This window comes from Thalassophryne amazonica, chromosome 15 (genome assembly GCF_902500255.1).
Source record: "Thalassophryne amazonica chromosome 15, fThaAma1.1, whole genome shotgun sequence".
Lineage (NCBI taxonomy): Eukaryota > Metazoa > Chordata > Actinopteri > Batrachoidiformes > Batrachoididae > Thalassophryne > Thalassophryne amazonica.
In genome coordinates, this window is record NC_047117.1 from 84,603,922 (window position 1) to 84,628,054 (window position 24,133).

The window sequence follows — 24,133 nt, forward strand, 5'->3', positions numbered from 1 at the left end:
AATGCTGGCAAATTATACTGTATTTCTTGTCTTTCTGATGCCCGATTCTGTTTTTTCTCTCTGTTTAAGGTGCAGCTCCATCAAGAGATGGGAGTTATATTTGTGCTGGCGACCCTCCTGTCCTGTGCACCAACAGCATTTCCTGTATATCCGTTTTGTGAATTGTTTCTGTAATTTATGCCTGTAGCATGGCCCAAGCAGAGGGTCACCCCTTTGAGTCTGGTCTGCTTGAGGGTTCTTCCTCAGAGGGAGTTTTTCCTTACCACTGTTGCTCTGGGGGTTAGTAAGGTTAGACCTTACTTGTGTGAAGCACCTTGAGGCAACTCTGTTGTGATTTGGCGCTATGTAAATGAAAATAAATTAAAATTGAATTGAAATTAAATGTCACATTTTGCCGGTTTTATGCAAATTAAAATTGTGCAGTGAGTTCTGTGGACATACACAGACAAAACAATGCCATATTCATGTGTAATGTAATTATTTTAGATATTAGAACAGCAAAACCTATGTGGGATTCACTCAAAAAAGAAAAAAAATCAATAAATAAATAATTAATGCATCATCAGCGTATACAGTCATCTGGTTCACGACCACTTTTGCTGTCCTCATATTAACTGTGTGTGTGTGTGTGTGTGTGTGTGTGTGTGTGTGTGTGTGTGTGTGTGTGTGTGTGTGTGTGTGTGTGTGTGTGTGTGTGTGTGTGTTTTCTGCAATGCAGACTCTCCCAGCTTTATGTGAAGATCTTCATGCCATCTCTGCCGGTGAATTCAAACACATCTCTCACTTTTTTTTTAACTCTTGTTTCAGGTTAAAGATGTCATTACAAATCTGTTTTCCTTCTGCAGGCTTGTTTCATGTACCAGCTGCAGGGACGATATCTTCAAAACCAGGTGTACTCTCTCGTCACACAACACCCTTCAGATGGAAAGTATTAATGAACGAAATCAGAATTCAAACAGGTTGTGCTGTGATTTGCAGGGTATCATATGGCCGCAGGTTATAACAGGAGTGATTGGAAATATTCTTAATATACTTATCAACTACATCCTCCTCTATGTTCTGAATTTGGGAGTTGCGTGAGTACCACAGCCATTTCAAATTAGTTTAGCAGATTTTTACAAAATATGCATTCATTTCTATTCAAACATTATTGTAATAATAAGTACAACTAGAGTGGAAAATGCGCTGGACATGCAAATTGCCAAAAAAAAAAAAAAAAAAAAAATGTGATGAGATAGAGGAAATCTGAGCTCAGATTGGGATTCAGCACCCCAAAATTACCCTAAATCAGTTCTCAAAGTCCATGCAAGAAAATGTATGTATTTATTTATTTGACAAGTGTTATTCTGATAATTATTCCAAGAGTGGGTGAAATTGTGCGGAGCTTGCAGAGGAAACTAAACCACAATTGCAATAATTATGTCAAACAAAAATACAAACACAACACTTTTGTTTTTCCTCCCATTTTTCATGAGCTGAACTCAAACATCTAAAACATTTTCTATATACACAAAAGACCTATTTCCATCAAATATTGTTCACAAATCTGTCTAAATCTGTGTTGGTGAGCACTTCTCCTTTACTGAGATAATCCATCCGACCTCACAGGTGTGACATATTAGACAGCATGATTATTGTACAGGTGTGCCTTAGGCTGGCCACAATAAAAGGCCACTCTAAAATGTCCAGTTTTATCACATAGCACAATGCCACAGATGTTGTAAGTGTTGAGGGAGCGTGCAATTGGGATGCTGACTGCAGGAATGTCCACCAGAGCTGTTGCCCGTGATTGAATGTTCATTTCTCTACCATAAGCCATTTTCAAAGGCGTTTCAGAGAATTTGGCAGTACATCCAACCAGTCTCACAACCGCAGACCACGTGTAACCACACCAGCCCAGGACCTACACATCCAGCATGTTCACCTCCAAGATCATCTGTGACCTGCCACCCAGACAGCTGCTGCAACAATCGGTGTGCAGAACCAAAGAATTTCTGCGCATACAGTCAGAAACCATCTCAGGAAGCTAATCTGCATGCTCATCATCCTTATCTGAGTCTCGACCTGGCTGCAGTTTGTCATCATAACTGACTTGAGTGGACAAATGGTCACATCTGATGGCATCTGGCTGCTGATCGAACTCTAGGTGAAGGAGATGTGATGCACTGTGTGATGCAAATGGTCTCACTCTGCATTTCAGAGTGGCCCTTTAATGTGGCCAGCCTAAGGCACAACTGTGCAGTAATCATGCTGTCTACTCAGCATCTTGATATGTCATACCTGTGAAGTGAGGTGGGATGGAATATCTCGGCATAGGAGATGTGCTCACTAGCACACATTTAGACAGATTTGTGAACAATATTTGAGAGAAATATATCTTTTATATACAGTGAGTAAAATAAGTATTTGAACACCCTGTGATTTTGCAAGTTCTGTCACTTAGAAATCATGGAGGGGTCTGAAATTTTCATCTTAGGTGCATGTCCACTGTGAGAGACATAATTTAAAAAAAAAAAAATCCAGAAATCACAATGTATGATTTTTTAAATAATTTATTTGTATGTTACTGCTACAAATAAGTATTTGAACACCTGTGAAGATCAATGTTAATGTTTGGTACAGTAGCCTTTGTTTGCAATTACAGAGGTCAAACGTTTCCTGTAGTTCTTGACCAAGTTTTCACACACTGCAGCAGGGATTGTGGTCCACTCCTCCATACAGATCTTCTCTAGATCTTTCAGGTTTGGAGTTTCAGCTCCCTCCAAAGATTTTCTAATGAGTTCAGGTCTACAGACTGGCCAGGCCACTCCAGGACCTTGAAATGCTTCTTATGGAGCCCCTCCTTAGTTGCCCTGGCTGTGTGTTTGGGGTCACTGTCATGCTGGAAGACCCAGCCATGACCCATCTTCAATGCTCTTACTGAGGGAAGGAGGTTGTTTGCCAAAATCTCGCAATACATGACCCCATCCATCCTCCCTTCAACACGGTGCAGTCGTGCTGTCCCCTTTGCAGAAGAGCACTCCCAGAGTATGATGTTTCCACCCCCATGCTTCGCGGTTGGGATGGTTTTCTTGGGGTTGTTCTCATCCTCTAAACATGGTAAATGGAGTTGATTCCAAAAAGCTCTATTATGGTCTCATCTGACCACATGACCTTGTCCCATGCCTCCTCTGGATCATCCAGATGGTCACTGGTGAACTTCAAACGGGCCTGGACATGTGCTGGCATGAGCCGGGGGACCTTGCTGCCCTGCAGGATTTTAAACCATGACAGCATCATGTGTTACTAATGTAATCTTTGTGACTGTGGTCCCAGCTCTCTTCAGGTCATTGACCAGGTCCTCCTGTGTAGTTCTGAGCTTTCTCAGAATCATCCTTACCCCACAAAGTGAGATCTTGCATGGAATCCCAGACCCAGAGAGATTGACAGTCATCTTGTGTTTCTTCCACTTTCTAATAAATAATCATAACAGCTGCTTGCCTGGTGTCCTGTAGTCCATCCCAGCCTTGTGCAGGTCTACAGTTTTGTCCCTGGTGTCCTTAGACAGCTCTTTGGTCTTGGCTATGGTGGACAGGTTGGAGTGTGATTGATTGAGTGTGTGAACAGGTGTCTTTTATACAGGTAACGAGTTCAAACAGGTGCAATTAATACAGGTAAAGAGTGCAGAATAAGAGGGCTTCTTAAAGAAAAAGGAACAGGTCTGTGTGAGCCAGAATTCTTGCTGGTTGGTAGGTGTTCAAATACTTATTTGCAGCTGTAACATACAAATAAATTATTTTAAAAAATCATACATTGTGATTTCCGGATTTTTTGTTTTTTAGATTATGTCTCTCACACTGGACGTGCACCTAAGATAAAAATTTCAGACCCCTCCATGATTTCTAAGTGGGAGAACTTGCAAAACCGCAGGGTGTTCAAATACTTATTTTCCTCACTATATATAGAAAATGTTTTAAATCTCATGAAAAATGGGACCAAAAACAAGTGTTGCGTTTATACTTTTGCTCTATGTATTACAATAACAGGCAAAATTGTACCATAAATTTAGCTACTATTGAAATAATTTTTACAGTTTGCATGATTACAATTCTAATAAGTTCCCATTCAGTTTTACTGACTAATGGTTAAATTTCCTCTGCAGGGTGGATTGCTATTGTAGTAATTATTCAGAAACAATGATTATTCTGACTGAGATTCTGCAGACAGACCATTTGCAGAGTGGACAATCCTGGCTGTTAGCTGTGCATTCATGCCCATGATTGTAATAATTACTCTAAAAGTGGTTGGAACAATTTTTAGAAATATTTGATATTTTGCACAGACACCTATTTCTCTCTCTCTCTCTCTCTCTCCTTGAAGTGGTTCTGCAGCAGCCAATTGCATCTCACAGTATATTCTGGCTGTGCTGCTGTATGTTTACATCTGCTGGAGGAAACTGCACACCACCACATGGGGAGGTTGGTCAACCCCGCCCCGCACCCCCCCCCCCCCCCCCCCCCCGTACTGATCATTTCCACAGAAAGAACTGGTGTCATTTTTATTTATTTATTTATTTTATATTGTCATTCTTTCCAGGAATTGTATCCTGCAGGCATATTTACTGTAACTTTGACCTTCTGACTTCTGCACTGTGAACATTCCACTCTCTAATATTTGACAACATTAGTTACAGTTTGACTGTAAAGTGACGCAGATTTATGAGTTGCCATGGTGACGCAGATCCTCACAGTTTAGATTTTTAAATTCAGTAAATTGCCAAGAAGGGGAAAAATTAATTTATATAGCAAGCAAATCATTGTTGGTCTCACATACGCTGGGGCAGTAGTCTAACTTCAGAAACGATGATACCACAGAGGGGTGGGGCCTTTGTAGGGGCACAGATCCAAAAGGCTGAAAGACACAATCTGAATTGTTATAACTTGTGAATTAATCTATAATTTGCATAAACTAATCCACACCACTTTGATAATGTCAGGCCACTGAGAGTTGAGCTCAAAATAATTTAACAACATAACCATGTGCCCTATAGGGTGTAGGCAGAACCACCGCTTTAACAAAAAAAAAACAAAAAAATAAGTATACATATGTATATAAAAATATACATACACCCATGATAACAAATACAAAATAGACACAAACATGCAAATAGCAGTGCACCACGCACAAACCCAAAAATGAAACAAAATTGATAAACCTAATTCATCGTGGTACGGCAAGTCATTAAATCATTTTTAGAGAGCCTTTTAAAGCCAACTAACTTACCAAAAGTTACTAAAGGTTCTTTTAAAAAATCTTTTATACCAAATGCCGTCGCTATTATGAACTCAACAAAGTGACCAATCCACAGATAAAACCTGAACTGCTTTGCTTCTGTTTTATTTATATGACTAGATCTTATTTTACATTTTATTTATCTTACTAGGTCTTATTCTACTTCTTCATCTATTCCTATGTATTTTATTATATCTTATCTTTGTTTTATTGTGTTTATTATATGTTGTTCTGTATGACAATGTTTGTATTTTAGTGCTGTCTTTTTTGTGCCTATGAGCCGAAGGCCATTTTCTGCCTCGGTGGACAATAAAGAATTATTCTATTCTATTCTATTCTAAAAATGATTTAATGTTATCAATGTTATCAAATAGCAGCAGGTCTGCAAAAAGCTACAACATGTTCAGCTTTAAACTTTTGGATTGTGATGCAGCTGAAAAGCAGCTAACCTAATTTTTTGGGTCATCTAATTACCTTTTAAACACAGCTGTCCGCTACAATAATAGAAATAATTTTAAATAGGAATGTCAGTACAGTAGGGTGTGTCTGTTTTTTTGTTTTAGGCAGGCACATGTAAAATAATGCAGTGAGTTCAAGTTTGTTAACATGATAGCCCAAAAAGAATAAATGTTTTCATCTTGTAAGATAAAATAAAAGAGCATATAAAAAGGACAAACCCATTAATATCTGGCAAAGTTTGATGCACCAGATCAATCGAAACACAAACTTTATGTATGTCATTTCCCATAGACGTGTGTGCCACCTGCTGGATGGTTGGTGGATTCCACATGGATGATGGAAATTAGGAGCAGGTGTGATTGTCAGCAACCATTCCTCCATATAAAGTTTCAAAATCAGACAAAAACAAATTGTTTTCTAGGAGTTACACTCAAATAAAACAGTCATAAGTCCACATGACACTCCAGAAAGGATTTTGTATGAATGTATCCAAAAACAGACTTCTTCCTTCTTGGTTTCTCTTGATTTTAAAGTTACATGTAGTTTGAAATGAACTTGTTTATCAGTTTCTTTCATCCCCAAAAACCTAGGTCTGGTGACCTACATAGGCCATCGATGCTTTTGTTTATGTACTCATTTCATTTTACAGGATACATTCCCAAAGCCTTGGAATAATATCAGTTAATAACCTCAGACTCAAGACTCTGTATTGATACATGGTAGTTATTACAGATTCCGGCTCAAGTTTCACTTCATATAGGCTTTGAAGGATTATGTCAAAACTCCTTCATGGATTCTCACCAAATTTTCACCACGGGCACATATTAGGCCATAGAAGATGCCATAAAATTTTGTAGCTGATCTGGATCTGGATTCAGGATCAAGATTTCACTTTATATAGACTTTGAAGGATTACTTCAAAACTGCTTCACGGATTCTCACCAAATTTGCACCACAGATACATATTAGGGACTGGAAGACTCCGCTGAATTTTGGACGTGATCCGGATCTGGATTGGCTGATGTCAGAAATCTCTGATTGCTCTTGTTTTCTGTATATTTTGGTTCTATTACGTGAACAAAGAGTGACTGTAGTAACCTGACACACAAACACTGTAATGTTGTTGTCACATGTGACCTCTGACCCACAGGCTGGTCAATGGAGTGCCTGCAGGAGTGGGGTCTTTTCGTGAAGCTGGCCATCCCCAGCATGCTTATGCTTTGTTTGGAGTGGTGGATGTTTGAAGTGTCAGGATTCCTGGCCGGCGTGATCAGTGAGGTTGAGCTTGGAGCTCACGCCGTACTGTATCAACTCACCGTCCTAGCTTATATGGTAACTCCTGGGTGGGCTTCCTCAAAATTATAAAAATTATACTTAATTAATCTTAAAGGAGAGGTCCGTCTCTTCGTGACCTTCCCTGCTGGTGAATATATATATATATATATATATATATATATATATATATATATATATATATATATATATATATATATATATATATATATATATATATATATATATATACGAGGTCTGTCAGAAAAGTATCAGACCTTTTTATTTTTTCAAAAACCATATGGATTTGAATCACGTGTGACTGCATCAGCCATACTTGAACCTTCGTGCGCATGTGTGAGTTTTTTCACGCCTGTCGGTTGCGTCATTCGTCTGTGAGCAGGCTTTGTGTGAGCAGTGGTCCACCCCTCTCGTCGGATTTTTATTGCGAATAAATGTGTGAACGATTTGGAGCTTTACTGCATCAATTTTTTTCCAGAAACTGTGAGAGACCTCCAGGTGGACACCGTTCGAAAAATTAATATGGCTTTCAGGGACAATTTTGTGGGCATTACACAGATTAAGGAGTGTTACTGCCGCTTTAAGGACGGCCCACAACTGCTGAGAGCGCGCCGCGCTCCGAGCGCCGATCGACAGGCTGAAACAACCAGATCATTTCCAACGTGAAGGCTTTGTTGATCCGGGACGTCGTCTGGCTTCCACAAAAAAAAGGTAAAAGGCGTGGACATCAGCACTTTTTCGGCACATTGCATTATTAAAGGAGTTCTATTTCATGGAAAGAAAAGCAGACAGATGCGCCACCGTGCCGTTCATGGCGCGGGACAAAACCACCTCCATGTTGATCTCACAGGACGGCTTTCAGACGGCTGTCGGTGGGTTTTCAGTCGTGTGACTAACTGAGAAATTGTGGATGAGCCTGGACATGCCAGAACATGTCCTGTGAGGTTTCATCACGCCGTTGCTTTGCGCCATGCGGCTCCACCGCGACGCGCGGAATTCCTCCGCTCCTCTTTCCATGACAAAAACTCCTGTAACAGTGGAATGTGGCATTCATTTCCAAACTGGACGCTGTGTTTTATCCGGGATGTCCTCTGACTAGCACAGGAATTGCGGAAGACGTGGACATCAGCACTTTTTCGGCACATTGAGACAGACGTGCGGAGGAATTCCGCACGTCGCGGTGGAGCTGCATGGCGCAAAGCAACGCCATCATGAAGCCTCACAGGACATGTTCTGGCATGTCCAGCTCATGCTCAATTTCTCGGTTAGTCACAAGACTGAAAACCCACCGACAGCCGTCTGAAAGCCATCTCAAAGCCGTCCTGTGAGACCAACATGGAGGTGGTTTTGTCCCGCGCCATGAACGGCACGGTGGTGCATCCGTCCGCTTTTCTTTCCATGAAAAAACTCCTTTAACAGTGGAATGTGCCGAAAAAGTACAGACATGCTTGAACCCTCGTGCGCATGCGTGAGTTTTTCCACGCCTGCCGGTGGCGTCATTCGCCTGTGAGCACTCCTTGTGGGAGGAGTCGTCCAGCCCCTCGTCGGAATTCCTTTGTCTAAGAAGTTGCTGAGAGACTGGCGCTTTGTTTGATCAAAATTTTTTCTAAACCTGTGAGGCACATCGAAGTGGACACGGTTCGAAAAATTAAGCTGGTTTTCGGTGAAACTTTTAACGGCTGATGAGAGATTTTGAGGTGATACTGTCGCTTTAAGGACTTCCCACAGAGCGAGACGTCGCGCAGCGGTCCCAGGCACTGTAGTCAGCCTGTTTCAAGCTGAAAACCTCCACATTTCAGGCTCTATTGATCCAGGACGTCGTGAGAGAACAGAGAAGTTTCAGAAGAAGTCGGTTTCAGCATTTTATCCGGATATTCCACTGTTAAAGGAGATTTCTTTAATGAAAGACGTGCGGGCGGATTGCAGCGTCGGCTCGCAGCTGCCGCGACGCTCCGCCACAGGAAAAGCACCTCTGTTGGAAGCCTTAAGGACAAGTTGGAACATGTCCAGCTGTTAAACAATTTCTCATATACTCACTCCACTGAAAGCCTCAAAAGCCGCCTGGATTTTACAAATGGTTATCAACACGGAGGTGTTTTTCCTGTGCCGCCGCACCGCGCCGGCTGTGTCCCGACGCGCAGACCCGACCGCACGGACCCATCCGCACGTCTTTCATTAAAAAAAATCTCCTTTAACAGTGGAATATCTATATCTATATATATGTGTCTCACAGGTTTAGAAAAAATTTTGATCAAACAAAGCGCCAGTCTCTCAGCAACTTCTTAGACAAAGGAATTCCGACGAGGGGCTGTACGACTCCTCCCACAAGGCGTGCTCACAGGCGAATGACGTCACCGACAGGCGTGGAAATGAGGGTTCAAGCATGTCTGACGTAAAAACATATGAATGAAATCCATATAGTTTTTGAAAAAATAAAAAGGACCTATACTTTATTGACAGCCCTCGTATATATATATATATATATATATATATATATATATATATATATATATATATATATATATATATATCCAAAACCATAAATTTTTAGTTGAGGCCAACTTGGCTGTCAAGGTGACCATCAGTGTGCAAAATATCAAAGAATTTGAACAAACTCTTTTCTTGTTGTTGATGAAAGTCTGTGCATTTCCACATAGCGTTTCCTTTAAACTGCATTTTTCTCCATTTGAAAAAAAAAGGACCTACTGAGTTTTGCATCTTATATATATATATATATATATATATATATATATATATATATATATATATATATATATATATATATATATATATATATATATATATATACACTCAACAAAAATATAAACGCAACACTTTTGGTTTTGCTCCCATTTTGTATGAGATGAACTCAAAGATCTAAAACTTTTTCCACATATACAATATTACCATTTCCCTCAAATACTGTGCACAAACCAGTCTAAATCTGTGATATTGAGCACTTCTCCTTTGCTGAGATAATCCATCCCACCTCACAGGTGTGCCATATCAAGATGCTGATTAGACACCATGATTAGTGCACAGGTGTGCCTTAGACTGCCCACAATAAAAGGCCACTCTGAAAGGTGCAGTTTTATCACACAGCACAATGCCACAGATGTCGCAAGATTTGAGGGAGCGTGCAATTGGCATGCTGACAGCAGGAATGTCAACCAGAACTGTTGCTCGTGTATTGAATGTTCATTTCTCTACCATAAGCCGTCTCCAAAGGCGTTTCAGAGAATTTGGCAGTACATCCAACCAGCCTCACAACCGCAGACCACGTGTAACTACACCAGCCCAGGACCTCCACATCCAGCATGTTCACCTCCAAGATCATCTGAGACCATCCACTCGGACAGCTACTGGAACAATCAGTTTGCATAACCAAAGAATTTCTGCACAAACTGTCAGAAACTGTCTCAGGGAAGCTCATCTGCATGCTCGTCGTCCTCATCGGGGTCTCGACCTGACTCCAGTTCGTCGTTGTAACCGATTTGAGTGGGCAAATGCTCACATTTGCTGCCGTTTGGCACGTTGGAGAGGTGTTCTCTTCACGGATGATGCGAAGGAGATGTGTTGCACTGCATGAGGCAAATGGTGGTCACACCACATACTGACTGGTATCCCCCCCAATAAAACAAAACTGCACCTTTCAGAGTGGCCTTTTATTGTGGACAGTCTAAGGCACACCTGTGCACTAATCATGGTGTCTAATCAGCATCTTGATATGGCACACCTGTGAGGTGGGATGGATTATCTCAGCAAAGGAGAAGTGCTCAATATCACAGATTTAGACTAGTTTGTGCACAGTATTTGAGGGAAATGGTGATATTGTGTATGTGGAAAAAGTTTTAGATCGTTGAGTTAATCTCATACAAAATGGGAGCAAAACCAAAAGTGTTGCGTTTATATTTTTGTTGAGTATAGATCGATATATACGAGGACTGCCAATAAAGTATCGTACTTTTTATTTTTTTCAAAAACTATATGGATTTCACTCATATGTTTTTACGTCAGACATGCTTGAACCCTCGTGCGCATGCGTGAGTTTTTCCACGCTTGTCGGTGACGTCATTCACTTGTGACCACGCCTTGGGAAGGAGTGGTCCCGCCCCCTCGTCGGATTTTCATTGTCTGGAAATGGCGGAATGAAAAGGACTTTTTTTTCCATCAGAATTTTTTCAGAAGCTGTTAGAGACTGGCACCTGAAAACTATTCAAAAAATTTATCTAGCTTTCGGTGAAAATTTTACGGGCTTCACAGAGAATATTGACTTTTACTACAGCTTTAAGGACTGCTTTAAGGACGGTCGTTGCGCCGCGCTCCGAGCTGCGACGATGCGGCACAAGCCACCGGACCATTTCTAAATGGATGGCTCTGTGGATTTGAGACCGTCGTGTGCTCTTTCTCTGGTTATCACAAGAGCTGGACATCAGCCATTTTCTGGCAGATTTCACTTTTAACAAGAGATTTTGTCATGGAAAGCCGCGCGGAGGCTTCGCGCGTCACGACCGATTCGCTGATGAAGCGAGACAAAGGAACACCTCCGTTTCGGAGTGTTAGAGGACAAGTTGGGACATGTCCAGCTCTCCACAATTTCACTGATACTTACTGGACTGGTAAACATTGAACGCCGATATAGGCATATATATATATATATATATATAATTTTCTTCAACTGCACAATATAAGTGTTAAGTCTATTAGAATGTCTATTTTATTTCCATATGAGGTTATTTAAAATAATATTTTCAAGAGATTTTTGATTGATTTTTTTTTCTTCATTTTTTTTAATGGGTTGAAAATTTAGACGAAGATGGAATGCCTCTTTAAACAATGTGGAAGAGTCTAGAAATTGATAGACTTGCTTATAAAAGCTTTTTAATGACTTGCACCAACCAGGCTAAGAATTATGGGACTTTGGGGATTTTTAACATCCATTAAATGTTAACCATTTTGTAATTATAAGGGATTAACAAACATCTCAGGGGAGGTTGTTACTTTGGAGACACAGCCGTATTCTCACCGAATTTATTATGCTGTTCAAATTAACAGTTATACTTCTGTGAATGTAAATTCAAAGAACTATTTACAGCAATAATTTCGTTTTTTACGTCTCATTTCATCCAACAGACACCACTGGGATTCGGTGCTGCTGCAAGCGTCCGTGTTGGAAATGCTCTCGGTGCAGGAAATGCTCCAAATGCAAAGTTATCCTGCAAGGTCGTCGTTGTCTGTGGATGTAAGAAAAAATGCACATCGTCAGCAGTGGATGTGTTAAGGAACAAAATCAGCCTCATGTCTGGATGAGCTTAGAGCCAAATGCATATAAAGACTAAATAAGTATCAATAAGATGTTTTTACTGAAACATTCTGTCAGACACTAAAACAATCTAAAGAAGAAGAAGAATAAAAAGTACAAAATAATGCATTGAAAATATGTTTTGCTCTATTTCAATGTTTTGTCACTGATTTGGTCATTTTATATATCAATTTAGAAGATCACATATGCATGTTTATTGTCATTAATCTGTATTTATGTTTATGGTGTCAGGTGACCTTGCATTACTACTAAATAGCAACATTTTGGCCAGTATCACTTTCATGAACATTGCAACACAGATTTCCTTAATTTTCTTTTTTTAATATTAGAGCCTTTTGACATCACAAAGGCTTTCTATTGTTTGTTTGTTCCTTGGTGAACGTCACTAGGGGTCGATGCTTGGCTGCTATGAATTGACCTTTATCACATGACCCTGTTTCTGGTAACAGAAATGAAACAGAGCTGACATAAAACCTTTTTAATTGCCACCTTTTTCATACCATTGACCACTAGGAGCAGTCTTTAGCCACAGCCCGTGAAAGCAACGTAAACATGTTTTGTTTTGTTTTTTTATACAGATGTGATAAGATTATGGAAAAGTTCTTCATATGATCTGAGTTGCACAACAGTTTTTCCTGTTGTAGGATTCAAACCTTCTCTGCAGCAGGTTTAAACCTCAGCTATAGCGACCTCTAGTGGTGTTGCTTCTTGTATGCACATAAACCTCAGGTGCAGCGTGAGGACACTGCAGTGAGGTTTGAAAAAATGACAGGAAATCACAAATTTATTCCGTTTTAATCCTTTAAACCGCTAAAACAACTGCACATGGAGGATTTTAGTAATGCTGTGATTACGTTTTGATCTCACAGCAACAGATTCCAGAACCACTTTTAACAACTTCTGAATGACTAATTGTAGGGAGGGGTGTTATTTAAAAAAAAATGGAAATCTATAAATGTTTGCATGGAATATGGAAATATACACAGAATAAACCATAGCAGGATACATTTTGGGTCATTTGGTTCCAAAAACCCATATGGACGGAGCGTTTGAAAATTACAAGCAACGCGTGTGTCGTATATGTGCTGTTGACGTAGAAAACCACTCTGTTGCTTATAATTAGTTCATTGTGGCCATGTCATAATTTGACATGTGATGATTATACTCAAATGATGTAATAAAAACTACATAGATTTTGTTTGTTACAATTGATACATATGTATTGAAATTAGTTTTTTTGTCAATTACTCTTAAAAAACACCATATAGGCTTATTGTTACTATAGAAGTTGAATATAAACTTGAGGTCAAGCAACATTTGGCGCTAAATTTCAAGTCTCTAGGTGCAGCGGTTCTTAAGATATGACATTTTCGCCGATATTTTTGGCGATTTTTGAACCCAATATCTTCACTGGCTCCGTCCATATGGGTTTTTGGAACCAAATGACCCAAAATTTATCCTGCTATGGTTTATTCCGTGTATATTTCCATATTCCATGCAAACATTTATAGATTTCCAAATTTTTTGAAATAACACCCCTCCCTAATATTTGGCATAATTAGTGGTTAGTTTAAAGAATCAGTGCCTTTTAAAATATATTCAGTGTATTTAAAAGCAAAACATTCGACAAATATCAGACTGAGTGTTTTTTGTACTTTTTGTATTTTCCCCCAATACAGTTGTGCTTTCATGCATTGTTGGAACTATGATCACAGTCACAAGAAATGTCATTGGATACATTTTCACTTCAGATCCGTGAGTATAGATATCAACTCAACAGCATTTTTTGCAGTGACAAATGAAAGAAAAACCCGAATAAATCAATGCTGAGACACAATGGTTGGCCTGATCCATTGGGCATGAAGGTCACCGAAAAGGTTGACAAGTGTTACAACAATGCAAATAATCTGCTGTGACCTCAGCAGTCACCTGATCTCACACACACGAGAGGCTTTAAACCATCAAAACACTAAATGAGGGCATATCCTTTGGATGAATGGGGTTTTGTATCTCCAGTAGACTCCCAGATACCTTTTAAAATCCACACCAAGTCCCACTGAAACTGTTCTGGATGCTTGTTGGACAAACAATTCACTAAGACATGATAATTTGTTTTAAATGTAAAAATAACAATTATAATTTAGTACTGGACAAAACACAGATCATGTACTCAAAGCAGCCTCGTTCATAACTCTTAACTTCATGTTTGATTGCCAGTTGGCTATTTGTTTGTGTCCAATCAGGATCTCTGTCTGTATTTTTAGAGAGATTTTACACCGAGCTGGAGAGGTCATGGTTTTTTATGTTTGTATGCATGTTGGTGATGCCACCGCGGTAAGAAGGAAAAAATAAATAAATAAAATATTTTTGATACCAGTTAAAGTGTTCCCAATCTTGATTTGACTGACATCCACAGGGCGTGACTGGAGGCGTCCTTCGAGGAGCCGGAAAACAGTTTATTGGTGCTACGTGTAACCTGGTGGGAATTTATTTTGTCGGCGCTCCCATTGGCGTGTCCTTAATGTTTGCAGTAAAAATGGGTATTTTTGGTAAGAATACACCAATATACATTAGTATTCTCCTGACAGTTCATAAATTGATGGAACACTGTTTTTCTGTTTTTGTAACAGGACTGTGGTTGGGACTCACCATATCTGTGCTTGTGCAAGCAACGTTTTTTCTCATCTTTTTGTTCAAACTTAATTGGGAAAAGGCTGCTGAAGAGGTACACATACCCACACCATGAGGTGGAAGATAACTAGGTCACTGTTGCCACAGAACAAGATGTTAAAGTAGAAGACTTCTTTCCCCCACTGCAAAGCACAGAACACAACAGAAGTCTCATTGCCAGTGTTGTAAGATGAAATCTAGATTGGAATATGTTCCTCCTAGCTTGGCTAGCGGGTGATTCCCTTTTGCCCTAGTGAGCTAGGAGTCTGGTGTTCAAATCCCACTGAGAGACAACAAACAAACCCCAAAATTGTAATAAATCCTACAAAGCTTCTGCAAATTTCTTGGAAGAAAGACCAAGACATGTTGGGGAAGACTATTCACTGCTTTAACGTTTCCCGTAATCTTCCTAGTGGCCCCTGGTGCTTCCCAAAATGCACCGTGGCACCAGCAGAGTTCTGGCATTTCAAAGCCATGTAAACAATGGCTAGCGAGGATGTGGATGGTGTCGATCACGAGCGGTTATGATGACACATTCTCCTAAGTTGAGAGGGTTATCTAGAAGAGGTGTAGCACCTGTGATGGACATCTGCTATACCCTGATGTTGTCTTGTTGTCCATTCTTCATGAGGTATGTTTAAATTGTGCCCTAAAATGGAACTCTGCTGAAACTGCCCTCTTGTGTAAATCACGGAATGCGAAACGGCGCAGGATTCACAACTGCGAAACAGCGAATTGTTCCAATCGTCTTCCCCAACATGTCTTGGTCAACCAAGGAAAAGACATTTTGACTGGAGGCCTAGTTCACCAACAGATCATACCATTTGGAGCATAATTTTCAAAGGATGTGACTTTTATGCAAAGCGACCAAGATAACTGAAACTTTGGGGAATGACTGTACACAAACTGTTTAACTTTAAGTGACCTTTGTAGGATTTATTGCAATTTTTATGAGTTCTGTTTTTTTGGTTCACCCTGTATCATTTGGTTACCCAAGTTTCCACCTGAAGCAGATTTTTTTTTTTTTTTTTTTGCTTTGCACCCATGTTTCTGTAAAGGTGTGGTCCAACACAGAGAAGGTGTGATAATATCATCCACCACAGGAAAGCGTTTGTGCCTTAGACCACTCAAAACCATGGTTCAGGGTTCCTGTTGGGCCTTCAAAGCTACTGTATCAGACACGGGGCACACAAGGTCCTAACCATATTTCGCTCCCTCAGGCAGTCCCCTACTTGATCTTGTGATGTGTTACCCAGGTCTCACAATACGGATGAGAGGTTGCACCTATTATTCTAATCCAATTACATTTTTTCCGCCGATCTAATTGGTTAATCATACGAGAATTCAGGCCATATAATAACGGGGTAATGGTGGCAAAAAATTTGACCGTTTCACGTTTGGGTGTAGTACTCCACGCTCTGACCGGTGTTCTGATGAGATGTCATTCCTATAGAATGTCATTCCTGTCCTCCGCATAACTGCGCATGCACACGCATGTGCAATATTGTCGGGACACAGAACACTGGCTGCACGCATTGCTAGCTGTTAGTGGTGTTAGCTGAGAGCAAGCGAAAGTTATGTGCCACCACTGCCACCAAAATGGGTGAATTTAAGCTACCATACGAAAGTACTGATGTGGATTCTGATACAGAATTACCTTTTCACATTTGATGGATTTTCACATTTGTTGGTTTACTTCACGCCCTGACCACTGTTGGAGCGACGCTGTGTCACGGTAAGCCTCACCGACTGAATTACCTACAGAAATATATACCGTACAAATGATAGAATTGGATTAGAATGGGAATAACCCTGTTGTGTCTGATGATTTGTGGACCTTCATGCTGTTGTTGTTTGGGCCGCTGAAGAGGAGGTACTGCTGGCCCACCACCACAAGATGGCGCCCTGCTTGAAGTGCGGGCTTCAAGCACGAGAGGGCTCGGAGCAACCAGGAGTGACAGCTGTCACTCATCATCCATACCAGCTGTCACTCATTCACTTCTCATCACCACCACCATAAAGGCCGGACTGCAACTCCACCTCCCCGCCGAGAAATCAGCTACCATTCAGGTAATTTCTCTGCTGCCTGACACTGTGTGTGTCTAACCTGAACTTCTATTGCAGCCGTTTTCCTGGAGTGTTTCCTTATCTGGAGGATTGGCGTTTGGTGTGACAGTGACGGCTTCGCCTCACACCCCAACTCAGATAAGTGGTTGACCAGGAGCTGCACGAGTGTGTGTGATTGGAGGTGGAGGTTTTCCCTCCTTTACTTAAGACAGACTGTGGGATTACTGAGTGTGCGAACTCACACTCATCTGGACTGTCTCTGTTTTCTGCCAGCAGTACCAGGTCTGACTGCTGAAGACAGCGGCCACCTGGGGCGCAGGGCTTGGCGGCTCCAGTGTTCTTCAGCTCCGTTGGTGGTGGAAGCTGTGTGGGGATCCAGCTCTTCTCTCTCCAGGCGTCTTCTATCGTCGAGCCTGCCCACACGTCACCTGGTGTATGATTGACAGTCCACCATATTGTTATTGTCTGTACGTTGTTGTGCGATTCATAACATTAAATTGTTACTTTTGGCTTATCCATTGTCCATTCATTAACGCCCCCTGTTGTGGGTCCGTGTCACGTCACTTTCACAACAGTTATACGGCCGCAAATATCCCTTTTACTGGCTCCGCTAATGCGTCGCCAGTAAAGCTCAATTGACGACCGTATAACCAGCATGAACGTCCACAAATCATTAGACACAACAGGATTATTCCCTACCTGACCTCCAAAAAAAAAAAAAAAAAAACTGAGCTCCGCTCATGTTTGTGGAATGAAAAGTTGTGTAAAGTTGCCAGCAACTTGAAATGTGCATCACAGTAAAAGCATTTTTAAACCTTGGCAGCAGTATATTTTAAAAGTTTTACGTCAAAAATGTGGGGAAACTTTTACCCTTTGACTCGTTAATCATCTTTTAAATTTAAAGAAATCTGAATATGTTCTTTAAAACACTTTATCAATAATATTAGATTTTAGATTATATTAAATAGAACTTTACTGATCCCTTGCGAAGACTCTCTCAGGGAGACTGAGGTTCCAGCAGCATTGTATAGCACCACACAGGGTAAGAAGCACACAGAGTATCAAATGTGAAAGTAAAAAGAAAAACAGTTTGCAAATATAAATATAAATACACAATATAAATACCATACAATACATACTGATCAGTACTGGTTTACTGGCTACAACTGTTCCCCTCCTTCCTGTCCTCTGTCTTCCTGTTACTCCTCCTCTCCCTGAGTGAGGAGTTGTACAGTCTCATGGTCTGAGGGACAAAGGAATTTTTCAGTCTGTCTATTGTATGGCCTTGCCTTACAATATAAAGCGCCTTGGGGCAACTGTTTGTTGTGATTTGACGCTATATAAATAAAATTGATTGATTGATTGATTGTTGGTCCTGCACTTGGGGAGGAGCAGTCTGTGGCTGAAGAGGCTCCTCTGGTTGCTGATTCACATAAACACACCTCTTCTTAAAAGCACACATAAATATGATTACGTCCAAAGTAGATTGCACATGTGACAAAGCATGACAAACCAAAAACAGACGACTGACAGGGTCACCGGTTAACTTACCCACAAATGGTTCATAATGTGTCGCAGCCTGATTTCAGTGAATACAAGCAGCACTTTGTCCATAAATGGGACAGTTTTTTATGAGCAATACTAAACACAAAAAAGAGCCACGCAGCGCTGACATGGATCAATGTGGAGAAATAACTCTGGTGGTAGAACTATCAGTTAAAAGAGATAAAGGTTAACAAATTTCAATCCAGAAGTGTAAATTATAAAATTAAACAGTTCAGCGTTGATTTTCAAAGGATTTTTTCAAAGCCGTGGTATCAGGTCGATACCCTCCGATTAGAAACCATACTGAAAGAAATATTTCCAGAGAGATCACTTGGATATGGTATGGATAAATCAATAACAGTCCAGGCTTTGCCACTGTTCCTTTTTTGTCAGGCTCAGATTCGAGCAGGAGTCAAAAAGACAGAAGACAAAGAGATGGACAGCATGGGAAAGATGGGTAACTACACAAACTGTTCTTTCTGTACTTCATGAAATATTGTCTTCAATCCAGTGTTCATATCTTTTTAATTATTATTTCTCTTCACCCTGCAGAGTCCAGTGAGTACCAGACTCAGATTACTCCTTTACCCAATTGTGTAAACGTAGAGGAGGTGTATGTCAACCAAGAAGCACTTGGTCCAAGCCCGAGGACACCCACAACCACCACTCTGGGAGACGTTCTGTCAACAAGACAGCTGGTTTTACGTCGTGGACTGACACTGGTGGTTATGGTCATCATCATGATTGTTGGAATCATAGCCAATGAATGGCTCATGAGACTGTTCTAATGACCCGTGTTTGTTTGTTTTTCCTTGTTGATAAAAAACATCTTGTAGTTGGAGCACCTCATGGCCCATTGTAACCACCAAGCACATTAGTTTGAACTTTAACTGTCTGGCACTCATCATGGGTGCAAGCAACTGAAAATTTTTTGACTCAACATTTTCTGTGACCGGGGGGAGGGGGGCATGCCACCCTGGAAATTAAAAAAAAAAGTGCAATTTGGTGCATTTTGAGAGCACTTTGGTCAGTTTTTCTGGGTTTAAAACACACTGGCGTTTGACTCGATTTCTAGAACAAAATATGGCTCAAGTCTTGATTTTATTAAAATGTATTCACTATCATGTATGTATTGTCTGTAATAGGTTTCCACAAATGGACTGACTGTCTGCATTAACTGACTTTAATTCTACTTTCATTGTTATAATTCTACATATAATTTTATAATTCTACATTTATCAAATTCTAAGTGTTCTAAGTGTAATTCTAAGTGTTCAAATTCTAAATTCTAAGTATAAAACAAAAACAATAATTACACCCTTTTGGCTTTTAGTAAATAATACATGTAAAGACATGATAACTACTATCATTGAAAAGTCAAGTTACCACTTGTAATTTAAAAATGATGCAGTAGTGAAAAAAAGACCTTCACCAGAACAATACCGCATATTAATTCCAAATTCCACCACCAGACTGAATTGAATTTTTAAAAAGTGTTATGAAACACCATCACCAGAATGCAGCACTTTCAAATTCCACCAGTTATAATATAAATGATAAAAATCATACCTGATGAATATACCTGTACAGTATTTAGCACAGTGCTTTCATTTACCTCAAAATATTTATTTTACAACATATATGTAGTCATTTTTAATCTATTAAAGAGTAAAAACTGAAAGAATTCAATTGCAAGGCCTGAAAGAACTTTCTGTAGGAAGTATTTTAGCCATAAGGTCAAGTGAGAGGGGGCATGTGAAAACTGAAGGAAATCAATTGTAAGGGCCCCTTCACACATAGTACGAATGTAGACGAATTGCGCATGAACTGCGCATGAAGCAGGAATTGTATGCAGTATGTGTAAAATCGTAGCTGCCTCCAACACCTCATACACCTGTTGCTACAACTATTTGCGCACACCAGTGGCTGAAAGACAGAGTGTGCGCTGTGAGAGCCCATTCGATCCCTCTCGCGCCAGGTGTCGGCCAAATTCCAGGTGACACACACAAACATCTAACACTGCTCGCTTGGCACTTAGAAAATGTGTGGCCATCCATTTTCGGCTATTAGTACGAAAACAGACAGCAGATCACCACTTTCGAACTGGAGGTGAAATTTGTCCACGTTCCCCAACGACTGTGGAGTTGCCGAGTACACGTGACGTGCCAGAGTGTTGACTCCCACCACAACACGTGTGCATGTGTTTCAAGTGCCCCCCCCCCCCAGTAAATCCTCACACACAGATACAGTCCCTCCGGGAGGGAGCACCTCCACCTCCGAAGTAGGAACACACGAGCAACTCCTGTTACCACTTATCTGAATGGAGTGAGAGGCGAAGACGTCGCTTCTCTCACTACACGCCAACCAAGCAGAGTGCACCACAGGAAAAATGGCTGGAAAACAGATCAGACGTAAGTCACAGTAGGGATACAGCAGAGAATATTACCTAAGTAGTAGATGATATCTCGGCAGCGAGGTGGAGTTGCTGCCTGGCTTTTAAGGTGATGGTGATGATGAGTGACAGCTGGTGCTTGTTCATGAGTGACAGCTGTCACTCCCGGTTGCTCCGGCACCCCTTGTGCCTGAAGCCCGCACTTCAGGCAGGGCGCCCTCTGGTGGTGGGCCAGCAGTACCTCCTCTTCAGCGGCCCACACAACAGGACACCCCCCCCCCCCTCAACAGGCGCCTCCTGGTGTCTGACCAGGCTTGTCGGGGTGTCAGGTGTAGAAGTCGGCCAGGAGGGCCGGGTCCAGGATGAAGCTCCTCTTCACCCAGGAGCGTTCCTCAGGTCCATACCCCTCCCAGTCCACCAAGTACTGGAACCCCCGGCCCTTCCGACGGACGTCCAGGAGCCGGCGTACTGTCCATGCAGCAGCGCCCTGGGTGCACGCTTCCACCTGGGCGGTGACAGCCTCTATCCTCCGATTGAGAATAACGTTCTGCTCGGTCACCAAGTCCAACCGAGCAGTGAAGGCGGTCACCTAATACGCCTCCTGCAGGCGCCTGTGCACCCTGCGTTTCCATTGGTGGTTCACTTGATGGTTGACGCCCCTCAGGATCCATGACGTTGGCCGAGATATCCTGTTGGGAAAGTGTAGTGACACGGACCCACAACAGGGGGCATAAATGAACGGACAACGGATAAGCCAAAATATAACAATTTAATGTTGCAAATTGTGCACAACGGAATACAGACAAATGCAGTTTAAGAATGATAGTCAATTATACGAAAAGTGACGTGTGGGCAGGCTCGAGGATAGAAGACGTCCGTCCAGAGAAAAGCCGGGTCCCACACGGCCTCCACCGCCAACGGATCTGAAGAAGTCCGGAGCCGACAAGCCCTGAATCTCCAGGTGGCCACTGTCTCCAGCTGTCAGACCTGGTACTGCTGGCAGGAAGCAGAGACAGTTAATGGTGGGTGTGTGGATACACACCCAGTAAATCCTCACACACAGATACAGTTCCTCCGGGAGTGAGCACCTCCACTTCCGAAGTAGGAACACACGAGCAGCTCCTGTTACCACTTATCTGGATGGAGTGAGAGGCGAAGATGTTGTTTCTCTCACTACACGCCAACCCAGGCTTTGAAGGTGATGGTGATGATGAGTGACAGCTGGTGCTTGTTGATGAGTGACAGCTGTCACTCCCGGTTGCTCCGACGCCCTCTTGTGCCTGAAGCCCGCACTTCAGGCAGGGCGCCCTCTGGTGGTGGGCCAGCAGTACCTCCTCTTCAGTGGCCCACACAACACTAAATCTGTGATAGTGAGCACTTCTCCTTTGCTGAGATAATCCATCCCACCTCACAGGTGTGCCATATCAAGATGCTGATTAGACACCATGATTAGTGCACAGGTGTGCCTTAGACTGCCCACAATAAAAGGCCACTCTGAAAGGTGCAGTTTTATCACACAGCACAATGCCACAGATGTCGCAAGATTTGAGGGAGTATGCAATTGGCATGCTGACAGCAGGAATGTCAACCAGAGCTGTTGCTCGTGTATTGAATGTTCATTTCTCTACCATAAGCCGTCTCCAAAGGCATTTCAGAGAATTTGGCAGTACATCCAACCAGCCTCACACGCAGACCACGTGTAACCACACCAGCCCAGGACCTCCACATCCAGCATGTTCACCTCCAAGATCGTCTGAGACCAGCCACTTGGACAGCTGCTGAAACAATCGGTTTGCATAACCAAAGAATTTCTGCAGAAACTGTCAGAAACCATCTGAGGGAAGCTCATCTGCATGCTCGTCGTCCTCATCGGGGTCTCGACCTGACTCCAGTTCGTTGTCGTAACCAACTTGAGTGGGCAAATGCTCACATTCGCTGGTGTTTGGCACGTTGGAGAGGTGTTCTCTTCACGGATGAATCCCGGTTCACACTGTCCAGGGCAGATGGCAGACAGCATGTGTGGCGTCATGTGGGTGAGCGGTTTTCTGATGTCAATGTTGTGGATCGAGCGGCCCATGGTGGCGGTGGGGTTATGGTATGGGCAGGCGTCTGTTATGGACGAAGAACACAGATGCATTTTATTGATGGCATTTTGAATGCACAGAGATACCGTGACGAGATCCTGAGGCCCATTGTTGTGCCATACATCCAAGAACATCACCTCATGTTGCAGCAGGATAATGCACGGCCCCATGTTGCAAGGATCTGTACACAATTCTTGGAAGCTGAAAATGTCCCAGTTCTTGCATGGCCGGCATACTCACCGGACATGTCACCCATTGAGCATGTTTGGGATGCTCTGGACCGGCGTATATGACAGCGTGTACCAGTTCATGCCAATATCCAGCAACTTCGCACAGCCATTGAAGAAGAGTGGACCAACATTCCACAGGCCACAACTGACAACCTGATCAACTCTATGCGAAGGAGATGTGTTGCACTGCATGAGGCAAATGGTGGTCACACCAGATACTGACTGGTATCCCCCCCAATAAAACAAAACTGTACCTTTCAGAGTGGCCTTTTATTGTGGACAGTCTAAGGCACACCTGTGCACTAATCATGGTGTCTAATCAGCATCTTGGTATGGCACACCTGTGAGGGGGGATGGATTATCTCAGCAAAGGAGAAGTGCTCACTATCACAGATTTAGACTGGTTTGTGAACAATATTTGAGGGAAATGGTGATATTGTGTATGTGGAAAAAGTTTTAGATCTTTGAGTTCATCTCATACAAAATGAGAGCAAAACCAAAAGTGTTGCGTTTATATTTTTGTTGAGTATATATTTAAGTTAGCGGCTTTATATGACAACATAAATGGAACATGGAAACAAATTTTGATGGAAATCCGTATACAAACAGAGGTTTTTGCACACATGCATCATCAGTCGCTCACCACAGCATTTTTCTTACAAATATTCCACAGTGTTACCAGCAGTAAAGAGGTCATTCTGCACTTTCTCAGTTCAAGAAATTTATTACAGATAAAAGAAGTTACATGTGAGCAAACCCCTGGAACAGTTTGCACCACCACTGTCTTGGTTTTTCTCCA

At 41.8% G+C, this 24,133-nt stretch overlaps 1 protein-coding gene across 1 annotated transcript in view; it reads left to right on the forward strand.

The window, feature by feature from the left end:
- Positions 1–19,471, forward strand: part of LOC117525792 (multidrug and toxin extrusion protein 1-like) — a 43,579-nt gene extending 24,108 nt beyond the window's left edge. Inside the window, exons 5-16 of the mRNA XM_034187732.1 lie at positions 719–761; positions 846–890; positions 979–1,076; positions 4,360–4,457; positions 6,881–7,062; positions 12,157–12,265; positions 14,026–14,101; positions 14,611–14,680; positions 14,763–14,895; positions 14,977–15,071; positions 19,022–19,081; positions 19,177–19,471. Of these exons, the coding sequence (XP_034043623.1) occupies positions 719–761; positions 846–890; positions 979–1,076; positions 4,360–4,457; positions 6,881–7,062; positions 12,157–12,265; positions 14,026–14,101; positions 14,611–14,680; positions 14,763–14,895; positions 14,977–15,071; positions 19,022–19,081; positions 19,177–19,416 (1,249 nt within the window). The 3' untranslated portion in view covers positions 19,417–19,471. The remainder of the gene's footprint in view (positions 1–718; positions 762–845; positions 891–978; positions 1,077–4,359; positions 4,458–6,880; positions 7,063–12,156; positions 12,266–14,025; positions 14,102–14,610; positions 14,681–14,762; positions 14,896–14,976; positions 15,072–19,021; positions 19,082–19,176) is intronic.
- Positions 19,472–24,133: the final 4,662 nt, after the last annotated feature.